This window comes from Acanthopagrus latus, chromosome 12 (genome assembly GCF_904848185.1).
Source record: "Acanthopagrus latus isolate v.2019 chromosome 12, fAcaLat1.1, whole genome shotgun sequence".
In the NCBI taxonomy this organism is placed as follows: Eukaryota; Metazoa; Chordata; class Actinopteri; order Spariformes; family Sparidae; genus Acanthopagrus; species Acanthopagrus latus.
In genome coordinates this window covers 24883690-24907953 of record NC_051050.1, presented here as the reverse complement: position 1 = coordinate 24907953, position 24264 = coordinate 24883690, and the positions used below count along the sequence as shown (strand labels likewise).

Here is a 24264-nt window from a genome sequence, read left to right as displayed (position 1 = left end):
CTAATACAATTCCTCTGAACATCTTCTCTCATGTAGCGTTTGGATGAGTGAGTTCACTGTGTTGCGGTGGCTGTTATCGGAGCTACATCCCAGCTTCCTGCCACTCAGGCTTTCCCTTTTAATGGAGGAGAGGAGTTGGATTGTGCAGCTAATAGAAGTCTTGTGGTTTCCTTCGTTTGTAGGTCTCATGACTTCGTGGAACTGAATCAGACCCTCCGAACCCATGACATGGCTGAAATCTCTCCTCTCCTCTCCTGTGCTGTAGCTCGCTCATACACTGCTGTTTGAATGTCAGGAGACGAGGTGTGTGTGTGTGTGTGTGTGTGTGTGTGTGTGTGTGTGTGTGTGTGTGTGTGTGTGTGCTAAACCGTTCAAGGATTATCACATGACTCATGGTGAGCATGAGAGGCCTGGTACAGCAGGATTATGTCAAGAGAGGGAAGGAGGACGAGGATCCTTCATGAATGATTGTGTTATGTCACTGAGTGTTATGATGTTAAATATTTTAAAGAGTTAACTGGAGTATACTGCCGTCTAATGCACCTGATTTATTCTATTATGTATGTCTGTTTATTGAGCTGTTCATCATGGCAATATAAAACAATTCTAAACTCTGACTGAACCCTCATAAAAGCACTGATGCTGTAATTATTTTTACCCAGTTTGCTGCACTGACATCATAAAACAGCGAGTCAAGCTGAAATTAAAACTGTGGAAAATAAACAAACAACAAATAAGCATCAGTTCACCCGCCAGTGATTTTTTATGGTATTTTGGGGACTGTAAACCTTTAAAGCCATTTCAATTAAACAAACTTTAAACCAGGTCCAGCATAAATATCTCCCATCTAGTAAAAATGTACATGGTGCCAAAGTTGGTCTTACATGTTTTTGGGCCAAGTGTTGGGTCGACATGTGAAAGTGTTCAAGGGCAAGAAACCTCACCAAAACAAACAGAGGGCTTAATGATAAACCTTATTTATACAGCACCGTGCTTTACACAGCTGAATGAGGATTAAAACATTTAAGCAGGTCAATGAGGAAGCTAGAATCAGACAATTAAAACAGTACAAAAATAACTGATAGTGGATCAGATCTTGACTCAGTTAAAGAGAAAGGGAACCACATGAATTGTACCACAGAAAAGGTTTCTGATATTAAAGTATTTCAGCATCAAATGTAATTTTCTTGCAATAAATGTACTTAAGTATACAAAAAAAGTAAACTTATACATATGTCTACATGTATATATATACTGTATGTTATGGGTTGACCGGTTGCCAGCATGGGTGACCCTCCTACATTATAGAAGGTGTAGGTCTGTTGTGTTTCATATGACTACAGACTACAATTACAAACATATATTCCTATTTCATAATATATCAGACTGTGATCCTTTGTTGAAAGAAACTAAACAGTGTGTAATAGTAGTGTAATAACTTATTTACTATGCATTGCATACAATAGTACTATAATGTAATACATTATTTCAAGATGAAAGTAACCAGTAATATGTAATTTATTGCATTTTGAAAGTAACTTGCCCCACACTGGTGGTGAACAGTAAAGATGGAGCTCCCACAGGGGATTTTTACCCATGATTCCACTGACTGGATTACTAAAAATGAAATGGATGTGAAAGAATAAATAATATTTAGTTTTGCCGTGTGTTGAATCTGAATCAGGTCAGAAATGATCCCTGTATCCTGCTGCTTCATTTAGCTGCTCTTCAGTCTATTTACAGAGCTTTAAATAGGGGGGAGGGGCCTGCTGATATAAACAGGGGGCGGGGTCTGTTTTTAGAACCAAGGGGGGAGGAGCCTGCTCCACTTTAGGAGTGGATTTGGTGACGTCACCCGAGCCAGCGCCCCTACGCAGCACACAAGTCGGAGCACGCGCTCCCCTCCGAGAAGAAGAAGCCGCGGCCCCGCAGACGTCAGACGAACATGGCGCTGAGCCGGTGAGCTGTCACCCGCCCGCACAGCAGCACCGCGGCCGCAGAGCTCATCTGAGAGTCCGCCCCGGAGTACTGCTGTCCGCCGGAGCTCCTTCATCTCTCTGCCTGTCAGCCTGTTTTCATTTCGCATCTTCAGGGGGATTCAACGTCCGCCGAAGAAAAAAGGTGTCCGAGCTGACCGTTACCGTCCCAGCCGGGCTCAGCTAGCGTTCACCTGGACAGTGCGACCACAACATGTGTCAGCCTCTTTAGCTAGCGACGGTGAACCTGCGCGGAGGGAGCTGCTGCTGCCGCCGATCGATCCGCTCCCGAGCTCGGCCATCAGGGTTAAGTCCTCCGGAGCTGCTGGTCCAGTCGATAGGAGCGCACCATGACCCAGTGAACTGTCGCTCCTGTCGTCACTCAGGTTCACACGGACTGATTCTGCTCAGCTCACCTGAGCGTCATATGCCAAGTTTCTGTTGCTTTTATACTCGACTGTTAGAGAAATGTCAGATAATCAGAGCTGGAACTCCTCCGGGTCCGAGGAGGACATGGAGCCCAGAGAGGAGCCCGGACACCTGGTCGGTGTGGTCGACCTGAGCGGCGTCCTCAGCAAGGTAAGTCCGCTGAATTCACCTCACAGCTCCGTCAATGTCACGGCCAAGAGCCGAGGGCCAGACTGGCGGGGAGGCGCCTGTCTGCAGAGCAGGCTGATGTTTACAACGAATCCTGACATGTCAGCTCGGTGGTCAGGATGATACACACGGCTTCAACATGTCACCGTGACAGACAGGTGATCACAGGTGAAGCAGGAGGAACAGTGATGATCTGGTGCACAGAGAGCTTCACTGGGTCCCTCTGAAACAGTTCAGATGAATCTGCTGAGGTAATAAGTGGAGGTGACTGTGTAACACCTGTATATCTACTGTATTCATGCTGTGCATCACCTGGTCGTGGCAGTGTTCATTAGAGCTGAAAAGACTCGTCGATTAGTTGTCAAGTATTTAATTAATCATCAGCTGTTAGAAACCGACAGTCTCTTGATTCTGATTGGTCATTTCTCCCAGTTTCATGTTGATACAAATCAAATCAGAGCGTCTCAGTTTCCGTGAGATGCTCAAATCCAATCACAACCTGTTGTTGGCAGTAATTTATCATATTGTTTAGATGAACAGTTATCAGGCTGGGCATTATATGATATAGATTGTGATGTGAGACTTTACATTGTCGTTAATTTTGGATATCGTTAGTGTCGCCTCTTCCTGGTTTTAAAGGCTTTATTACAAGAAAGAAATGTCATTTTCTGAATTAAACAGGCTGTTCTACTTGTCCCAGTGCTTTTCTGTACCTACTTATTCATTATATCCACATTACTTGTGATTATTGATCACAAATCTCATTGTGTTTGTGTTTTGTGAAAGTGCCTACAGCATTTATAAAGAAGTTGGGTCTATTTGGTAAAAATATTGGGACTTTTCTGCTTTTGAAAAGATTTGAAGTTATCGAAGTATATATTGTTTATTGTGCTGTGACCTATAAATGTGTGATATTACTGCCAAGTCTTATTGGTTATATATCTGTATAGGTGAAATTCATGCATTCCTACTTTTTTGATAAATGATTATTGGTCTGATTACATTTTTAATTCTCTAAACTGAATATCTGTGGGTTGTTGACAGATCAAGACATTTGAGGACGTCATCTTTGGCTTCGGGAAACACCAAACACACCGTCTATAGACCAAGCAGCTCATCATGTTATTAACAAAACAATTGATATCTATAATAAGATAACTGGTGTTTGCAGCACTAGTTGTTTTTATACTTGTCAAACTTAACACCACAAAAACAGGAAGGATTTCAAAACCAAAATGCAGTTTCAGAGACTTCCTGAGGCGTTTCTAAAGAATGAAAATAGATAAATGATAATTGCACACAGAGATATTGTGGAATACTCCTGGCCTTAAGATCATAGTTTATTTTCTCTCTCTGTCTTCATTTCTCTGCTCGCTTCACTCGATGAGGTGCAGCAGTACAGCAGACTACTCTCTGCTCACTCTGAAGACTAAAAGGGGGAAACAGTTTGACCATTTGTCATAAATTGGGTGAACAGGAGAGCTGGGACAGTGAGATGATAATGAACAAACAGGATCCTGCTGGGAAAGTGTTGGCCAGTATGATTGTTACCAGTATAAATCAAGAGGGCTGCTCTTTCTTTTTTCTTTTGCCTGGTGTACATTAGTGCAGACATTAGTGCCTCTCTATCAGAAAGGCTGAGACGTCTTTGTGCTGATCCAGTAATTAATTGACTGCTGACGGGCTGATTCAAAAGTTAAGGCTCTTTGCTATTCCATGTCCTGTGATAACAAAGTGGATACAGCAAATGCTGTTAGTGTTACGGGCAGATGTCCAGTCACACAGTAAATATAGCTCTGACAGCAGTGTGTGAGCTGCAGGGAAACATTTGCTGGGCTGGCAGTACGACTGGACTGTGTCAGTATCAGCATCACTGTGAGCTGCTGCTGTGTCGTTCCTGGATACACAGACAGTTAAGTCGACTGCTAGACTAAGTCCTGCTAACCTATTTTGCCATATGCTTCTGCCCGGTTGTTCAAGACTGTGTTTTGGACAAAATGACCACAGTTTTAATTACTTAAGCTGCTGGTGAGCTAACGTGGTATTAATCTCACCCTACAGTGGCTGTAAACAGATTGCATGCTGACCCGCTGACCAAGCATATTGTGAGATTAAGCAGATCGGCACTGAGAACAGCTCACCTGTTCCATCATACTAAACCCGATACACGTCATAGATCCAGCGAGGATTAATTAGTCAACTCTGTACATAAAATCTCATGCGTGTCCAGAATCCGGGTTTCACAGACGCGTCTCAACAGTAGACACGTACAATTTAAGTCTGTATTTCACAGTCCAGTCCAACAGTCCCCAAAAGACTCAAAATCTGTTGTCGCTGATTCGAACTCTGTGGTGATTGTTGAGGTTGTAGTTTTTGGTTTATCTATTTTCATGAACCGAATTCTATTGTAAAGTGGTTTTCCATATGCACAGCAGAGGTCAGAAGTTTTAAATGTATGACCATCGTTATGTTTGGAGAGGGAAGGGTGCCGTGCTGTGAGGTTGCTTTACTGCAGAAGGGACTGATGCACTTCACAAAATAGACAGCAATGAGGAAGTTAACTTAGGTGGATCTACTGAAGCAGAATCTCAAGATGTTGTCCATGAATTTACATTTTTGGTTGCAAACAAAGATATTAATAAAAGTGCTTTTGTCTTTCAGTGGACAAATTACATCCATGGCTGGCAGGACCGTTGGGTGGTCCTGAAGAACAACACACTGAGCTACTACAAGTCTCAAGATGAGACCGAGTATGGCTGCCGGGGTTCCCTCTGCCTGAGCAAGGCTGTCATCACTGTGAGTATCAATGAGAGTCTTCAAAGCAGCACTCTTCCTGTCTGCGCTTCAGCACGTCTTTCATCCGTCAGCAGGACGCTGTTGACCCAAGTTCTTTGTTCTTGAATGCAGCCGTACGTTCGTGCAACATCGGCCCTTTCAAAACGTCTTACAAGAATGAACGCTGTTGCTTGTGCAAGACGTCTAGATTTGCTAAGAGAGAGGAACCGTCACTCGCTGTTTAAGCTTCCAGACAGCAAAAGTTACTGCGTCACACATCCACTGCTGTACGCGACCTGAGAGGATACTCTGTGAATGTTTATTTAAATTGCAAATGTGGCCGCAGACAGCCTGTGTGGCACTTCACCTGCAGCTTCAGCCCATTTTCTCTGTTCAACCCTCCATTTGGAAAGAGCCAAACAGCCGGGCGCTGTGGCGTCCAGGCATTTTGATTGCATGCTCATTCTAACCACAGTGGGTATATTTCACCACAATGCTTTGTTGTTTATGAATGGAAGAGAAGTGACTGACAGATAAGCCACAGTGAAGAGAAGCCTAACCCAAAGCCTTTGTATTGTTTGATAGGCTACAGGCGTACAGGCTAATCAGAGCAGTCACACTCAATCATTTTGTTATTCAGAGCTGGCAAAGCTTTGTAAACCTTGTAATAATCTGGCCAACAATTCAGGGAATGAGATTAAATCGACAAAACGAATCAGCTGAGGACCAACTGTTGCCATCAGCTGACGAACTCAGTGTAGAGCCATCCTGCCCACACATGATGTAGGCAGGTTTCAGACTGTTTTTAGTGTTAGTGTTGGTCTCAGAGCAGATAAAGGCTGGTGGAAGAACTGTGAAATATATAAACTTGGTCTGTTTCTGCCTGTAAGACTCGATCTGACCTGACAAACACGCCACTGAATTCACCTTTGACCCACTTTTAACCTCACTGCTTGTTTTGTTCAACTCTCAAGCACTAACGACAGACAGATGCTACAAAGAAAATTAGGTTTAGTGCGGCGCTGCACAAAATTCTCCAAAACCATGAAGTGCAGCTACATGCTACCAGTAAGCTAGCTGCTCTCAGGCTCTGAAACATTAGCAGGTTGGAGAGAAAACAACATGCTGGGAGAATCACCAGTCCTGCTTCTGATTTTAAAGATCGAAACTCAAAGCTCATTTCAGCTGATTTTCAGCGTAGGTTCAACATGGTGACACCTCGTCTGTGTTTGATTTGACTTGCTCGTGGAGACGACGCCACTCGTCTTATTGACATTTCACCAGGACCTTTCAGCGGGAGCAAAAACACTGCTTTCATTTTCATATCAAAGTGTCTCCACTTCTTGCAGCGCCGTCTTAATCTTGTAAATGCTCCTTCAGTTTACCTGAGCAAAGTTTCACTGCTGATCACACACATGGAGAAATCTAAAGAACACCGTCTCTGCCCTCCTCCCTCGCTTTCTCCATCAGCCTCACATAGTTTTGAGAAATTTGGCATGTGATATACTAGATGTGATTCAGATGTCAGACATGCACCATATGTTTCTCTTTAATTCACACAGGAAACTCTCCCTGACTCCCTACGTTGGCCTTCAGCTCTGGTTTGACAGATTTAATCATGAGGACTTTCACCCTGGAGTCTCTTAAACTAGTTCTTCAGGTGATAAACTATTTTTACCAAAAACTCCTGATTATGTCCCAAGTTGTGCTTCAGGGTAACTGGCCTGTCAGGTGGCTGTTTGAGTTTCATAACAGCATGCTATGTGGTAACACTGGAGTAGAAACCTCATCATGAGACCAGTAATGCTGCGTCACTGTATAGAAAAGACCGAGGAAGGCAGTTTAGAGCCGCAGCATCGTGCTTCATGTATAAACTGTAGAAGCAGAATCAGACGTCTGACTGCATCCTGAGCTGCCACACTCGGTTAGGCAGCGACACGATTAAATCCAAATGTGTCGACAGTGTTTAACGCCGGACGTTCACACCCTCCACCATGTTTGAGAGGGAGCTCAGGTCAGTCATTGACTGCAGCCCAGACTCTCTCTCTCCAAACAGTAACAAGGGAAATGAATAAGTTACTGTTCCCAGGCAGCATAAAGCAGGATCACTATTGGCTGTATTTGTTCAGCTTCACCCATTCCCAGCCTATGTAAATATTAACCTCCATGTGGTGCGCTGCTGCACTCATTTTTCATCCCAATGGAAATCTGCCTCCCAAGTCTGCTTCGTAAATAACAAAGAGCGATCGCTGGTGATGCTCGTGCACAGACAGTTATTGCCTTTTTTGAACTGAAATATTATTTTCTGCTGCCAGTATTTCGCTCTTTGACTTGCCTACTTTATTTCCCCTGACGGCTCTGACATTCACCCTCAGATGGGGATGAATATGCTCTCACATGTTCCACTTTCTGCTGCTTCATACTCTACCTGTCAGCTTGGTGTAGACCATATTTGCATTCACATCATAGTAAATGTTTACATGTTCGAGGCGTCCTACATGTCGTCCTGTTTCAGTTAAAGCTGGTGCAAGACTGTAGAACCCAGAAGAGCAAGCATTGAAAATAGCCAACTGAATATAAATCCCACCTCCTCCTGCAGTGCTCGCTGGCCAGGTGTGTTAGCGGTTCATCTGCTACGTTCAACAGGCTCTCTTAGCTTATTTTAGTGCAGTAAAAACAAACAACTCCAAGCTAAGCTAGTCCCACTGTGTGCTACTGAGTTAGCTGCTGGACGACATGCTCAGGGCCTGTGCACTGTGAACAGCTGATCGTTATCACCACTAACTGTAACCAACTACTGATTAGCATCACTCATCAGTGGTCTGATGATGCTCCAAATCCAGACAAAGGTTTAGATTATTTGTGTATAATGAAAAGACAGTTGCCAATATATTTTCTGTCAGCTTTAGTGTGCATACTGTGAGCATATAATCATTTAGGTCAGAGGAAAGTGGTGGTCGTTTCACTCTGAGTCATTCGCAGATGTTGGTTTGGTCGATAAAGTTTAGCAGACGTGTTAGAACTCATGTGATTTCTTGCAACAAGTGCTTAAGAGAGAGAGAGAGACTCGAACCTCATCGTAGAATAAACTTGATAAAGTTCACATGAACGAGACTCCTGCAGCTAACAGGCCGCCGTTATCTCCAGTGTTGGGTTGTTATTAGATCTGCATCGATTAGCTTTTGGATTAATCTAACTATAACGTTTTATTACTTGATTAATATTAACAAATTTAACCAAATTAACATTTAAACTTTTTTAATCTTCAATCATCAACAAAGTTTGCACTGCTGGGTGTTTTTCCCAACAACAAACAGCCGGTTTTTAACTGGTAATCTGTGTAATCCTAACATATATTTCCTGGTTTCAGTCACACTCAGCACACCCAACAAGTTCACAGTTAGTAAGTGAGACATTTCACACATCAACATATCAGCCACAACAACAGCTGAAGATAAATAATGCAGCCAAACAGATTCGAGCTACAGCTGCTGCCTCTGGTGTCCGTCTGACACAGTGTTCTCTGCAGAGCTGCTGGGCTGGATTGTATTAAACACAGTTATTCACTGTGTCCAGCTCCTGTGTGCATCACGGTACAGGCAGGTCAGCAGCGTCCTCTTTGTGTTCACGCTGACACGTTCTGATCGCGATCTAAAGCCGTCAGATCGATGCTCTCTCTGTGCCGACACAGTATTTTTAGGTGGTACTCAGGACTCCCTTGTAGCGTTACTGTAGGCCTCTCCAGCATTAGCTCTAAATTTAGATCCCTCTCTCTTCAGATCTGCTATCGACCGGCGAACGATGCCCTTCTTGTTTCACTGCTTTACATCTGACAAAGGAAAAACTGTGCAAGTCATTTGTTCTGACACGAGGTGAATTCTGACTCAAATCCCGTAAACACTCGGTAGATTCATTGCTAGCGGTACTATAGCGACCCATCAGCCCGCCGTCATGCTGCTCCAGGTTTTTTGGGGCACATTGTAATCGTGAAGTTGTCTCTCGGTGGACGTGTGTGTCTCCACAGCTGCTTTCTGCAACTGTACCTACAAAAGCTGCCAACCACCAAGGCCATTTTTAGATCCACGGTCAGTTAATAAGAGCACACTGGCCTACTTTTAATTCCTCCTCTCTCTGGAATTGGTGAGTAGTGCAGACTGGATGTGCATCAGTCTGGGGCTGGACTGTTTTTGCATTCTTTAAATGTGAAAGGCTCTGGACGCAGTATCTGTCACAATGAAACACGAGATACGGAAGGACAAAGAGTCAACGTGGATGTCGAACAGATGAGTGACGTCAGAGTTTGCGGAAACTCTGAAGTGTCTTCAGGCAGGAAATGAGACTCTTCCTCACAGCATGTGACTTCCTGTACGCTGGAGGTCATCAGGAGGGTCAAGAAGCACATCACAAGTCTTTAGTTGTGTGTGTGTGTGTGGGTGTATTACAGTAATGAATGCTGTTCCTACCCTCACCCTTGTTCGTTTAGCCTTCCCTTTCCTAAGGTTTCACTCTGACCACTTGGTGAGTCAGTGTTTCTTGGCTGCAGGCTGGAGGGATCCCGTCTTTTTGTACCCAGGCTCTACAGAAAGATGTTCCTGGCTCCAGGCCTCAGTAGTAACGATGTAGGAACAAGAAACTATATTTGTCTGGATCTCTTTCTGCAGAGGCATAATTATGCTGTTTAACTTGAGTAATGGAACTCGGCTGCAGGGATTCTCTGCGTTTGCACTGGCTTCAGTTTCCTTCTGTTTCTGCTGGGCAGAGAGAGTCACAAGGTGTTTTGAGGGGAAGCTCTCGTCCATCCAGCTCTGTGACTGCAAACACGTACACCAGCTCAGACGAGGGGTTGGAAGGAGCAGACAGACGGGGAGTCTTTTTGAAGCTGAAGAGGAAGTTTATGTTTGAAGAGAACAGAGACACACAAAAGCTGTTTTGTCTCATCATTTTGATTTTGGCATTCGTATGACTTGTTACGCTGCAGTACCGGGACATTACAGCTAATATCTCTCGCTGTAACGATCTCATAAAACTCTGCGTCCCGATCTCCCGCTGACGTCTTCCGTTATATGACTGTACAGCTGAAAATGATCCAAGTCACAAAATACAAGTCCCTAGAATGAAAGACTCTGATTATCTGGGACATAATGATGGCTGAGCCTCAGCTGGGCCCCACTAAGAAGGAGGTGATGGACAGATCGTTGCTGGCAGCAGCTCCTCGTCTCACTGGGCAATACTTACATTTGTGTCATCGGCGCTGGTTGATTGTGTTGTGGTTACTTTGTTACGCATATCGGGGAAACTTATAGAAGTGTTTTACTGCAAGAAAGATTGCCTCTGTATAAACCTGGACTGTCTGTGTGGTCGAATATACTTGAAATGGAGGATTTATGAAGACAGAACAAACAGACTGATGATTTTCTGATCATACAGAGGTGGAGATGAACTTGGTTGCTAGGGTTTCTTTTTTTTTTTTCTTTCTGGAACTTGTGAAGATGTTGTGATATCACCTAACAACAGCCCTGCCGGATCTGAATCAGATCTGAAAGTAATTAGTCACTAAAGCTGGAAGTTTAACGCAGCAGGAAACAGACAGTCTTAAGCAAAGTGTCTCAAAATCATCCACCGGTCACTGATGCGAACAGAGCTGGTTGAAACGCCACACTGAACCTCAACATCTGCTGACACAACGTGTCTTCTCACGGTCGCAGTCTATTTTTGCTCCCTGGTAGTTTTATGAATTTATTGTGAGTAACTCTGCGGGCTTTCATGGCCCGATAAAGACTCGCTGCCTCTTTGATTTGTTCCTGTTCCAGCAAGATAATCGAATATTGATTAGTCCTGGTCTCTAAAGTGCTTCGCTGCAGTCATATCTGAAACATCCATCACGTTCTTTAAACCTGCGCGGTCACAGGAGAGACACACACACACACACACACACACACACACACACACACACACTTGAATCTCCATATTCTGTCTGCTTGTGCTTCACGTGGAGTCCAGGCTGAGGCCGCCGTCAGCACGTCATGTCATCTTGTGGAGTGCGAGGCTGCGATGACCTTCCCGTGATGGATTATTGTTTACCGTAGCCTTGGATCCCAGTCACGTTCTCAGACCCGGTGCAGGCTTTCATTCCTCAACACTGTTCACCAGTCAGCGTACCCATGACCCCGTAAGTCCAGAGGTGATCCAGAGGAATCCATTTTCTCTTTCCTGGCAGCGAGAGTCCCGGCTGCAGTAGTTTTGTTTGATTTGACTCAAGTATAGTCGTGGTATTCTTACATTTCTACAGTTTTCTTTGATTTCATTCCAGATTTGAGGGGTTGTACTTTGAATCTAGTCTGTAATATAAAAGAGAAAGAAGCTAATCTTTTGTCTTCCTTCTAACAAACGGAGGCTCACATGAAGAAGCGTCACCCTCGTTTCCTTCCCCTCTTCTGCTTCCTCTTGCTGTCCGTCTCTGTCGCCGGCGCTGATCTTTTTCTTCCTGTTGCTGGCAGCTTTCAAGTGAGCATCTGATTTGGAAAGCCTTCAGCGTTCAGCCGCATGCTGTGCGTTATTGACAGCGAGCATCTGGTCTTGGCTTCAGTACCGTCCAGGTGTCGGGCAGCACGAGAAAAAACTCAGACACACATCGCGAGTGAAACATGTGAAGACACACAGCGGGCCGTTTATCTCTCTGAAGTGTCGTTTTCAGAGCTCGGCGGTGTCTGAGCGCCGGCTTAACCATCACGCGCCTGTTTGATGTTGTGTTAATCTCGTATAGATTAAATAGAGCTGGTAGACGGGAATAATCAATAAAGTATAATTATAACTCTTAACTCTCACAGCACTGTATTGATTAACCAACCCAAAGCGTTCCTGAATGCACTCATCAGACGCCGGAGCGGCTGTAACGCTTCTCTGCTTCTGTAATTTACATATTACACGAGGCCGTATTGCACTTGGATAATATTTTAATTACCCGTGCCGTCCCTGTCGAGCCTCAGCGACGCCGGAACAAGCCGGACTGTCTCTGATATCAGCGGCTCTGTCGCCGTCCTCAGACCTGGAGAGTGATTCAGCTTCAGGCCTCACTGGTGTCCTGATGCATTTGGTAAATACTACACAGGTAAATACCATCGCTGTCACTGGCATCCCCTCCACCTCACACACACACACACACACACACACACACACACACACACACACACACACACACACACACACACACAGTCCCTGGTTGCTGCTGATGCAAGTGCAGCAGTTTTACAGCCCTCTCGGTACACTGGAGGGCCATTAGGCTGCATCCTGCAAGTCTCCTTAAAAGGCCAGTTATCTGCTGCTTCTCCTGCGGGACTGCGTCTGAAAATGGAAGCTGTGAGTTCTGCTTTGTCTCAGAGTCACACAGCAGAGCAGCACGATCGACTAATTGAGAAGTTGGTCTCCAGCTGGTCTTAATGAGCAGTTAATCAGCGTGAGGAGATTTTAAGAAACAAAATTAAAACTTCTCTGATTCCAGCTCGTTAAACGTTAAACGCTTTCTGTCGTCTGTGACAGTAAACTGAATAACTTTGGGTTGTGGACAGAACATCATCTTCAGGAAACACAGACGTTTTAACGTGCTCTGACATTTTAAAGACCAAACGACTTCTCTATCAACTCAGATATGAATCGACAATAAAACAAATAATGGTTTGTTGAAGCTCTGATCTTCAGCAGGTCGTCCTGCTGTGGGAGTGATTCATCCGACAGCACCGGGACAGTTTCCATGTTCCCGGTCATTAAAGCCGACTCAGGAGCAGATTGTCGCCTGCAGGAGAGAGATGAGCTGTTTGCTAGTTTAGTGCCATTTTAACGGCCATTTACATGGAAGGCCACCTCACGCATGCAGCCCTCTGCTGTCCCCGAGCAGGAAAGAGACGTGCGTTTCCTGTCGCTATGAAAAGAACATGACAGCAGGCGTGGAAATGTATGACATCATCATGACAGAAAATGAGCCAGCTGGGTTCTTTTAACTGGCCTCATTAAAGTCCGTTCACCAGGATCAGATCCTGTCTGCCTCCGTCTGATGCCGACACAGGATTTGATGATAATATAGAAAAGATCCCTATTCATAAAAATCAGTTTTTAACAGGAATGGCAGCTCGTCCTTCCCCTCGCTCCGTCATGAACTTTGAACTCTGTGCCTCCAAAAGAACTTGAGCTCATTGTGATGTTTTCTCTGAGTATCTTCAAATGCTTCATATGTCAGTAAACTAAAAGATGATGAATAAATAAGCCAAACAAACATAGTTATGAACAGTGAGGTCCATCAGCAGGAGGTCCATGTTCAGAGTTTCTAGAATATCTGAATAACAAGAAGAGCGACTGTCGCAGTGACTAACTTCACTTTTTGTCCCTTTTTCTGTGTTGTGTTTTGCAGCCTCACGAGTTTGACGAGTGCCGGCTGGACATCAGTGTGAACGACAGCGTGTGGTACCTCCGGGCTCAGGACCCGGAGCACCGGCACCAGTGGATCGACTCCATCGAGCTGCACAGGGTAAAACACGACGGCAACACGCTCACAGACAGAGGAAACCAAAGTCTCTCTCACATTTGCTGCTAATGAATATGATCTTTTGCACAGTTTGAATTTGTGTATGTGTGTGTGCTTATTGTGTGCATGTGTGTGTGTCTCTATCAGAGTATCAGAGAGGGGAGGAGAGAGAATGGAGGAGTCCAGGGAACAATAATCATCCCTCCACCACTGGTGCGTTTGTTAGTCTGTAGGACTGAACGAGTGCTTCACTCGTCTGTAGCAGAAGTGTGTGTGTGTTTGTGTTAACCTGTCTGTGTATGTGTGTAGTCCGAACACACACGTGCTGTGCAGATATTGTGTCTTTCACAGAGGGCACGCTCAGCTGAAAGTTATCTTTCAGGTCAGGATAATCCTTTTTCCTGCACACACACATTTAACGCTCGGGCGGCTCTGAGGTTGGACTGGCTGAGAATGCTGCGTGAATCACAGGCAACAGATGGATCGACGCCCGGTTCTGATCATTTTCTGGGTTCAGCTGAAACTCTGAGGCTCACCAGGACTGCAGTCAGGATGCTTCTGACGCTTCTGAAGTTCAACCTCAGTGACGCCCGTCGTGTCGAGTCAGTGTGAAGGAGTCTGGATCTCCTGTTGACTGCTGAGTCGAGGACAATGGAGGAAAGAAAAACCTTCGTCACCAACTGTCAGAATGATAACTGATGTTCTGCTTTGTTGATGAAAGGAACAATCCCACGTGTCATCTGCAGATCGAGTCCTCGTGCCGGTTCTGTTGGGGGAGTCGTGATTTTGATTCTGTATCATAACGAGATTTTCTCTGATTCTCCTCGTGTTCTCGCTCTGCACACCGCCTGCTCGGGCGCATCCAAAAGGAAAACGCTTCAAAAAAGTGTGACGGCGGCGCAGCTAGCTTAGCATAGCCTTCGTTAACACTTCCAGATAGTTATCCTGTGTGCTGATGACACGCTCAGCATGGAGATGTTGGTTTATTTATTTTTTCAGAGATCCTTTATTGATTTGTTTGAGAAGAGGGTTCACTCTGGACATGTAGCTTTCACTTTGATCGTCAGACTTTGCCGGCCTACTTGTGCACATCTGAAGGAAAAAGAAAAACCCTCAAAGGTAACAGAGCTAGCTGAGCGTTAGCCGGGGCTACATGAAGAGGACCAGCTGACAGGTGCTCAGAGATCCAGATCTGAGAAACTGAAGTTAAACTGAATTCTATTATTTATAGTTTGTTGATGAATCACTGAACTCCAGATGGGGCGTCTGACCCTGTTCAGAACAAAAGCTAAATGGTGGATTTAGAGCGTGGTGACGCCCCCAGAGAGGAAAGAGAAGCAGAAACAATGCAGAGTGGAGTTCTGAATTAGTTTGACAGATGAGAAGTCGACCACACCTTCAGTCCGTCTGCCAAAACATGCACCCTACTAACTCGGGGAAATCCCCCCTCATCCCTCGTCCCTCCTCCCTCCCTCGTCCCGGCATCGGGGAGCCACCGTGACTCATACGGAGCAGGAGGAACATACATATACATGCACTCACGGCGGGTCGTCACCACACCCACCGTGAGTCACCGCTGAAAACGCTCCTTCCTAGAAGGCCTCGCTTCCTCTAACCCACATTACTCACAGCACTCAGCAGCTCGCCATCTCCAGGGAGACACAAACACTCGAGCCGCTAACACTTCAGTCTCCTCCTAGTTTGAAACGTCTCAATGTGAAAACAACACTTGTTTCTAGGATACAGTTTGAAGATGAAGACCCGACATGACGTCCTCAAATGTTCTGTTTTGTCCACAACACAGAGACGTTTGGTTTACTGCCACAGAGGCACACGGAGAGACTCAGTGACTCAGATCAAGTTAAGAATGTTAAAACACTTTAAGACCTTTTGTAGTTTACTTCCTTTAAAGCCCGCTGCGTGTTTCAGATGATGTTGTCACCTCCAAGACAAGCGATTTAAAGAAATGCATTGTGGGATGTGTTGATAAATGCTGGAGCAAAGTTAACCTGTCTGCTCTCGAGGCCGAGAACTGAAGGTTTCAGTAAAGGCCGACGGATAAATCAGTCAAATTAAAAACAGAAACAAAGTTATTAAAATAGCAAAAGCTGCAATTAATCACATTTAATATGCTGGAATCAGAGAATTTCCCTTCATTTTCAGAAACAATGACTTTAATCAATGATCATAATTGATGAGGAAGAGATAAAAACGCTGCAACGACCATCTGACATGGACACAATGTCAGCTCAGCTCATCCCTGAAAAAAGTCTGTTTTCATCAGCGTCAGTCTTCATGTGAAGCCCTGCTGCTCACACGCTTCTGACTCTAATCACATGATACATTCACACATTCACCAGTGACTCAGTGGTCGTGCTGCCTGCATCTTAACACGGTAATCCTGTGCAGGCGATGGTGCTGACTGCCGAGCCGGCAGCTGATGGATGTTCCCTCTTGTTTGTCCTGAGCTGCAGCACATCGTCAGCCTGCATGTGTGTTTGAATCCGTCCTCGTCCACACAGTGAGGTGGAGCTCTCTGTCAGTGGGGCAGCAGTATGTTGGCAAAAGGGCGAGCAGCTCTCAGTGAAGTCCATGTGAACGCAGGCGGAGTTACTCCTGGTCGTTGACCGACAGTTACCCCACACTCCTGCAAGTGCCAGTCACGTGTGTGCACGTCGCGCCCTCTGGTGGACGTAACGGGAAGCGTCTCTTAAAGGGAAACATGTCTCCCTTTGTGTGTGTGTGTGTGTGTGTGTGTGTGTGTGTGTGTGTGTGTGTGTTAAGCCTTCCTCTCTGCTGTCACTAGCATCTATTCTGGGAGCCAGAGCGTTATGTAAGCAGAGAGGGGAACCGGTCGGGTTTACAGGAAGTCTGCTGGAGTTTCAGCTGCGTTGCCACGGTCACTGAACGATGATGTCACAGAGGCCGGACCGTCGTGCTGACGGCTGAAATATCAGACACATGAATATTAATATAACGTGCAACATCACTTCATCAGTGTAGTTTATAAAGTCATACTGATATTCTGTTTTGGTTCACTTACTTTATTTTATCCTCTTTTGATTGATATTCTGTTTTGGTTCACTTACTTTATTTTATCCTCTTTTGATTGATATTCTGTTCGGCTCTGATGTCATCATTTACTCCGTCACACTTCTGTTTGTCACGGCTGAGTGTGTCTCTCATGCATGGCTTTTTTCGTTCTGCTTATATATTAAGTCTGAATACATTTCTGATGTTTTTCTATCCTCTCACTTGTTCCCTCTGTTTCGTCTCCACACTTGTTTTCTCGGCAGGCTGATTCTGGTTACGGCTCTGAGTCCAGCCTGCGGAGACACGGCTCCATGTTGTCTCTGACGTCGGCCACCAGCAGCTTCTCCGCCACCTCCACCTCCTCCTTCAAGGTGAGCATTCTGGGAAATGTTTACCGTGGCTTCAGTACGGCGGCCGCACACATGAGGGATTTCCTGGTGTTTTGTCGGAGAACACACACTGTTAATTCAGTCTGCACACATGCTGGAACGGTTTCATCCCGGTGCCTGTAAATATTGACTTGTTTGCTTTATTGTTTCTTCAGAAGGGCCACCGGCTGAGAGAGAAGCTGGCAGAGATGGAGACCTTCAGAGACATCTTGTGCAGGCAGGTGGACACGCTGCAGAAATACTTCGATGGCTGCGCAGACAACGTGTCCAAGGACGAGCTGCAGAGGGACAAAAGTACGATGTCACACGTCCACATATCCAGCATATGTTGTGTTGTGGTGCTGGTCTATGGTCTGTGCTGGTCTATGGTCTGTGCTGGTCTATGGTCTGTGCTGGTCTATGGTCTGTGCTGGTCTATGGTCTGTGCTGGTCTATGGTCTGTGCTGGTCTATGGTCTGTGCTGGTCTATGGTCTGTGCTGGTCTATGGTCTGTGCTGGTCTATGGTCTGTGCTGGTCTATGCTGTTTTATTCAGGAGGGAACTAGTTTGAAGATGCACATGTAGAAGATTTCACGCACACATTTTATGGGTTTCACTAGTTCAGTTCGTCAAAAATCAAACAAAGTGAACTTCATGTTTCAGATCACAGATTCTCAGTATTTTATTTTCTCTTCACACATCTGAAGACTGAACACCAGACTTCACACTGAGAGGAGGGTTCACTCTGGACAGACTGAAGAAAACTCAACTTCTTGTTGAAGTCTTGGATATTTACTTCTGCTGAATATGATTTGAACTCGTCGAACACTCACCTGCAAAAATCCTCTGTGATAAAGTGAAGCAGCTGCTGTTGAATCTTTGTAGAGACGGATCTGAAAATGTAAACGTACAGCTGTCAGAACATGAAGCCAGAGATGTGCTGGTCTTAACAAATCCACATGTGACTGTCCAACAGTGACGCAGCCGTCAGTGCTGACACAAGAAATGTTCGAATCAAAAATCCAATCAAGTCGTTAATTTGAAGAATTTTGACCCCCTGAAAAAAGAGGAACTAATAATGGAGGAAATAAACGAATTATTAACACAGTTTGTTTCACACACTGTTGTATTCAGGGTGATAATGTGTGGACATGGTGGAATAACACAATGTGACACAAACGTCTGTTCAAAGAAGCCAAACTGTATATTTCTCCCTGTAAGACGTCACATTCACACGTCTTAGAGAATCTTTATCTGTAAAATAATGTTTAGCGTCTGGCAGAAACGCGCTGCGTCTCCTGTGGAGTGTGTTCGTGTGTGCTGCGGTTCTCCGGGCCTCTCGCCCTCGGCCCGTGTCGGCTGGCTGAACATTTGCAGTGAATGAAGCCCTGCTTTTGTTCTCCTCTCTCTCTCTCTCGCTCTCTCTCGCCCTCTGTCCATTCTGAAGATGAAACCGGACCATTGTCATGTTGTCCAGCACAGCAGCGCTCTGTCAGTCTGATGGTGCTGAGCTGGAGCTCAGCTGGTGAACGGGCCGCAGGGCGCCACCCTGCCAGGGTGACCGACTGTAGCAGGAGAACCTGCTGTGCTGCAGCCTCGTCCTCCCTCCTCTGACACCTTCTTTCTTTTTTCTGTTCCAGTCGTGGAGGATGATGAAGACGACTTCCCCAACACCCGGACAGAAGGAGAGTTTCTGCACAACAACAACGGCAGCAAAGAAAAATGTGAGTGCAGCCGCTGAAAACCGGGTTTCAAAGAGTTTTTTTTCTATAACCTTCAATATTTGTGACCAAAAATTCATAAATCAAGCTCAACATTATATTTATAAGAAGTCCAACTCTCAGATTTGTTATGTGAGCTGCGTCATCAGAACTTTGTTTTGCCTCTCTGCTCGTCGCCTGCAGTGTTTCAGTCCTCGAGTCCGAAGGGAATCAATGGCATAGACTTTAAGGGCGAGGCCATCACGTTCAAGGCCACCACAGCCGGGATCCTCGCCACCCTGTCCCACTGCATCGATCTGATGGTGAAGAGAGAGGACAGCTGGCAGAAGAGGCTGGACAAGGTGGGTAACATGTGGCGCTGATCAGCCCGAATCATCTGCTCGCTTGGAGGACAAAGAAATAAGCAATTTAAAGAAAAACATCTTCATAAATTCCTCCACTGTGTATCTGTGTGTGCAGGAGATGGAGAAGAGAAGAAGAATAGAGGAGGGTTATAAATCAGCTCTCAACGAGCTGAAGAAGAAGTCTCACTTCGGTGGTCCTGATTATGAGGTGAGGTACTCGTCATATTCATCCATGAAGCAGCGTGCATTCTGGGATGTTGTGAGGTGACGCTGTCTCTCGTCTTCGCTGTCAGGAGGGTCCGAACAGCCTCATCAACGAGGACGAGTTCTTCGATGCGGTCGAAGCGGCTCTGGACCGGCAGGACAAAATGGAAGAGCAGGTGAGCAAAAGATCAGAAGTTATTCTGTCAGAAAATAGAGTGAAAACTATCGTTTCTGTTCATGTTGCTGATTTAAATTGTTGTTTTTTGTGTGTCCAGTGTCAAACTGAGAAGACGAGGATCCAGAGGTCCAGCCCCGTCCCCCCCGGAGACGTCTACTCCACCACCGGCACTCACAGATTCTCCGGCAAGGTAACGACGTTCTCCTCTAGAACTGAACAGAGCTGCGTTCCACCTGATCCGCCTCCAGTTCTCTCCGTTCCTGATTTCTCTTCTGTTTACGCCTCACATCCTTTCTCTCTTCCTCTCCATCATCCTGTCGGTTCTCATCGTCCTCGTAGCCTCATAGTCAGTCGTCCCCTGCTCTGATAGTCATGGCCCCTCCTCATGACGTCCACAGATTCAGCTCAGAGGTAACTCCAGTCTCATCCAGTCGCCCCTCCCCCTCCCTCTGCTCACCTGTACCTGGACTAAACTCCATGTTTGCATGACTGTTGAACATAACTGCATGTTGTGAAGACTCACCACATCCTGTCGAGCGCGGCGGTCTGACCCATCTGAAGTTTCCTATGTGCTTCTCTGACGCTCTGCATGTCGGACTACGTGCTACAGGACAACTTCCTGTAGTCTGTGGCCGAACAGGTTGATTGTGTTTCAAACTTGATGCAGGTTCTGTGACACAGGTCGACTGTGATGTTAACAGAACACACACTGTGGGGTTTGTATTTTCACCACAGACTGGCTCTCCTCAGTGAGTTCAGTCTAATTCAGATTAACTTTGTCTGAGTGTCTCTGTGGCGACCTGCTTGTTTTCACGCTGCGTCTTGGCTGCTTGGAGCTCCTGATGCATGAACTTGTGTTGCGGGTCGAACAGCTCATCAGCTCCTGAGGAAGAGATGATACGGTCGACTGTGTGGTTTCAAACATTTCTTCATCTCTGTTGATGAGAATAGTTTCACCTCCGAGTCGTTCTGTTGTGAAAAACGTGTCAGCCAAGTTTGATTAATACATTGAGCCCCGTCCAGAGTCGGTTCTCTGCTCACATCCACTCCGTCACACCATGTTGGTGTCTGAGGACTTTCTTCAAGTTGTCGTCACATAATCAATATCACATCCTCTGCCTGCCGTCAACTCGTGTCACAGGTGGAGGAGATGGTGCAGAATCACATGACCTACTCGCTGCAGGACGTCGGCGGAGACGCCAACTGGCAGCTGGTCGTAGAGGAAGGAGAGATGAAGGTACGAGGAGGATCTGCTGTGTTCTCTTAGATCTCAATCACAGCTGAAGACATCTGTGACGTGACCATGACGTGTGTGTGTGTGTGTGCGCGCAGGTGTACAGGAGAGAGGTGGAGGAAAACGGGATCGTTCTGGACCCTCTGAAGGCGACCCACTCGGTGAAGGGGGTGACGGGTCACGAGGTCTGCCACTACTTCTGGGACACGACGTACCGCAACGACTGGGAGAGTACGTCCTCTAACTCTGAGTCACTGCCAGCTGTAACACGTTCTGATGTTTGAGACGACTTCACTGTAACGCTCCGACGCTCTTTTCTCATTTTTAGCAACTATTGAAAACTTCAACGTTGTGGAGACGTTGTCGGACAACGCTGCGATCATTTATCAGACTCACAAGGTAAGAAAGGCGGCGCGCTCGGATCGACGGTGAGATGGATCTGCTGTTCTGAATCATTGAATCTGATGGTATCTGATGCGTGTTGCAGCGGGTGTGGCCGGCGTCTCAGAGGGACGTCCTGTACCTGTCCGCCATGAGGAAGATCTTGGCCAACAACGAGAACGACCCCGACACCTGGCTGGTCTGCAACTTCTCCGTGGATCACGACGAAGCTCAGGTGAGTCCCGCCGGATCTGTTTCAGGTCCCAGCACGCGAGGGATTTTACTAAGTTCTAACTGTTCAACACATCTATAATTCTCTGTCCTGTGGTCTCGCAGCCGTCCAGCCGATGTGTTCGTGCCAAAATCAACATCGCCATGATCTGCCAGACCCTGGTCAGCCCACCAGAGGGAGATAAAGAGATCAGCAGAGACAACATCCTCTGTAAAATCACCTACGTCGCCAATGGTGCGTTTCTCCACTTTGAAACTGATGGTATGAGGTGTTGACAGTGTAAAGACATTCTAACTACAAGGAGCCATCTTGTGTGTGCAGTGAATCCTGGAGGCTGGGCTCCGGCCTCGGTGCTCAGGGCCGTGGCTAAGAGGGAGTACCCCAAGTTCCTCAAACGCTTCACCTCCTACGTCCAGGAGAAGACGGCAGGAAAACCCATCTTATTCTGAGGTAACACAGGAGCTCACCGTCCAGGTTTAATAATGTGTCATCATCTGTGACGAGACGATAAAGAGCTTCTCCATCTTTACAGCGTGGAGACGTGAGGATCTTCAGACTGACTGCTGCTGCGTCAGGACCAGTTCCACCGAGTGGTTTCTGCCTCCCTGTTCATCCAGATGTTCGGTCCTGTAGGCAGGAGAGGAGCGCAGCGGCGCCCTCTGGTGGCTGCAGTCAAACTGACCGTCAAACAAAAGAGCTGCAGACTTCATCACATCATTTCAAGATAAATTCCGACTTGTTTTTGTGGTTTAATTGCTAAAATATAAAATAAGAGTGCAGATAAAGACGCTAACATGAGACGAAACAGTCTCACAGTTTCCTCCAAAGCTGTAAAATTGTTCCGAGGTCAGCGATCCGATGCCCCAGGCTGAAGAGACGTTGTTCTTGGCCCAAATGAAACACGATATCACAGGAAAACATCCTGGACTGATCGGATTATTTACAGTGATTTTGAAAGCAGCCATCAGAGGACTCGGTCGACCTTCCCTCCCTCGCGCTCCCGTAGAGAAGCGACCTGCTCGAGTAGCCAACACATCAGCTCTTGTCTCTTTTCTTACAGATATATTAATATATAAATGTACGTATGTTCTATAAGAGGTTTGTAAAAAAGAACCAGATCTTTGCTAATAGACTTTTACTCTCATGTCTAGTTTCTATTTTGTGTTGATTTTTTTTCATCATTAGTCGTTTCACAGCTTTCTTTGTAAGCTGTTAACTTTTTGCTAGTAGAACATCAGATAGATTTAAGATGAGCGTCATCTCATCTGTGTCGAGTCCAGAGGGTCGTCACTCACTCGTGACCCCGATGATGTCGGACTCGACCTCTCTGACCTCGTCGCTCTCATGAAGACGCCGCTCGGCGGTGGCGGAGGAGCGACGAGCTGATGGGAGAACGTTGTTAGATTTCATGTACAAAAAACCAGTTTGTGTACATTGTTCGCTTGGCTTCATATCTGTCATAGCACGTTTTGAATGTTGTAAATAGAGTCGCTAACATTTCTCCGAAGGTCTGAAAGCTGTTTTTGTGATCGAGTCGAGCCCAAATGCCTTAGAGTTCCAGGAAATGTAGATAGAGGCGCGACGCAGGGCGCCGTTAGTGCTCCTGACCAATCACTAGTCAAGTGCCTCGCGGCTGAACTCCCTCTGTCATCTCTGATCCTTCAGGAGGCAACTTAAAATCTGTCCTGCAACATGTATCTATGAATGAATAAAGCAGGTGATGCTAACAGTTCTAGTGTTATGAAGAGATTCATTTCAACCTCCACACATCCACCTTCTTCAGATTAAGTTCTGAAACTGTCTGTTTCTACGGCCCAGTTGGTTCTGTGTGATGGTTTCTTCTGTTACACGGCTGCAAAGTCCAGAGTTCACTTCAGTCTGTTTAACACTCGAGTAGATTCATAGAGGAGAAATTTAAAGAGGAACAACTTTAACATCCAAAACAAAAAAAAAACCAACCATAAGAATCTCAGTTTGCTCTCAGACGGCTGTAGGAGGTTCTGTTTCTTACTGATCCAGTTGAAGGAAAGCCGGTCTTGCTGGTCTGTTTTACTTCAGCTGCCTCCATCAGCGGCTCGTTTCCAGTTGTTCCAGTTGTGCCACGGTTACCTGTGGATGGTGACCGGGGAGAACGATGACTCTTCCTGTTGTGACAGTGAGATTTAAAGGAACACAATCTAGCGTGACATCAGTATTGACTGCTCAACTAGTCGTCTACTGCCAGTTTATCATTTATTCTTATTACAGATGTTTTATTTGCTCTGTAAAGTTGAACTCTGGACTTTGGATCATCTTTAATCCCTCTTGCTTTCATGCATGTCGTCCTCTACAGACGACAGATATTTACAAGTTATCTGTAACTCCAGATGGTTTTTGTTTTATTTCACTTTGAAGAGGGCACACAGGAGACATGTCCGGAATAATTCAAGATTATAATTCTCAGAAAAACAGACGGATTAAAACATCTTCCAAACAAACAGGCAGGCTGAAATACTTTTGTTCAGATTTAATAGTTTCTTGTACTTGTGGACATTTCACACCTTTATTTACATTCCACCACTTTTACTTAAAATGATGATATAATTTACTCTTGAACAGTTTTATTATCCACCAGAGGGGACGGATGTTTGTCAGTCACAGACAAAATACATATTTATATATATAATAAACCGTCTGGTTTTCTGAAAATAAAAACTCACGTCATGT

At 45.8% G+C, this 24264-nt stretch overlaps 1 protein-coding gene across 3 annotated transcripts; it reads left to right on the top strand.

Annotated features, from left to right (window-relative positions):
* Window positions 1-1855: 1855 nt before the first annotated feature.
* Window positions 1856-23290, top strand: LOC119029641 (ceramide transfer protein-like). Of its 3 annotated transcripts, none has more exons than XM_037116638.1 (18): window positions 1856-2555; window positions 5235-5369; window positions 13750-13866; window positions 17160-17267; window positions 17441-17579; window positions 18905-18988; window positions 19169-19326; window positions 19445-19537; window positions 19623-19709; window positions 19809-19901; window positions 20051-20122; window positions 20853-20948; window positions 21044-21176; window positions 21274-21344; window positions 21433-21561; window positions 21663-21792; window positions 21880-22008; window positions 22091-23290. In XM_037116638.1, exons 1-17 carry the CDS (start codon window positions 2445-2447, stop codon window positions 22005-22007), a joined length of 1884 nt encoding a protein of 627 aa, XP_036972533.1. In that variant the 5' UTR covers window positions 1856-2444; the 3' UTR covers window position 22008; window positions 22091-23290. The 3 variants fall into 3 exon arrangements, with proteins under 3 accessions (XP_036972533.1, XP_036972531.1, XP_036972532.1); XM_037116636.1 differs by lacking the exon at window positions 20051-20122 and adding an exon at window positions 14011-14076 and having other exon boundaries at window positions 1858-2555; XM_037116637.1 differs by lacking the exon at window positions 20051-20122 and having other exon boundaries at window positions 1858-2555.
* Window positions 23291-24264: the final 974 nt, after the last annotated feature.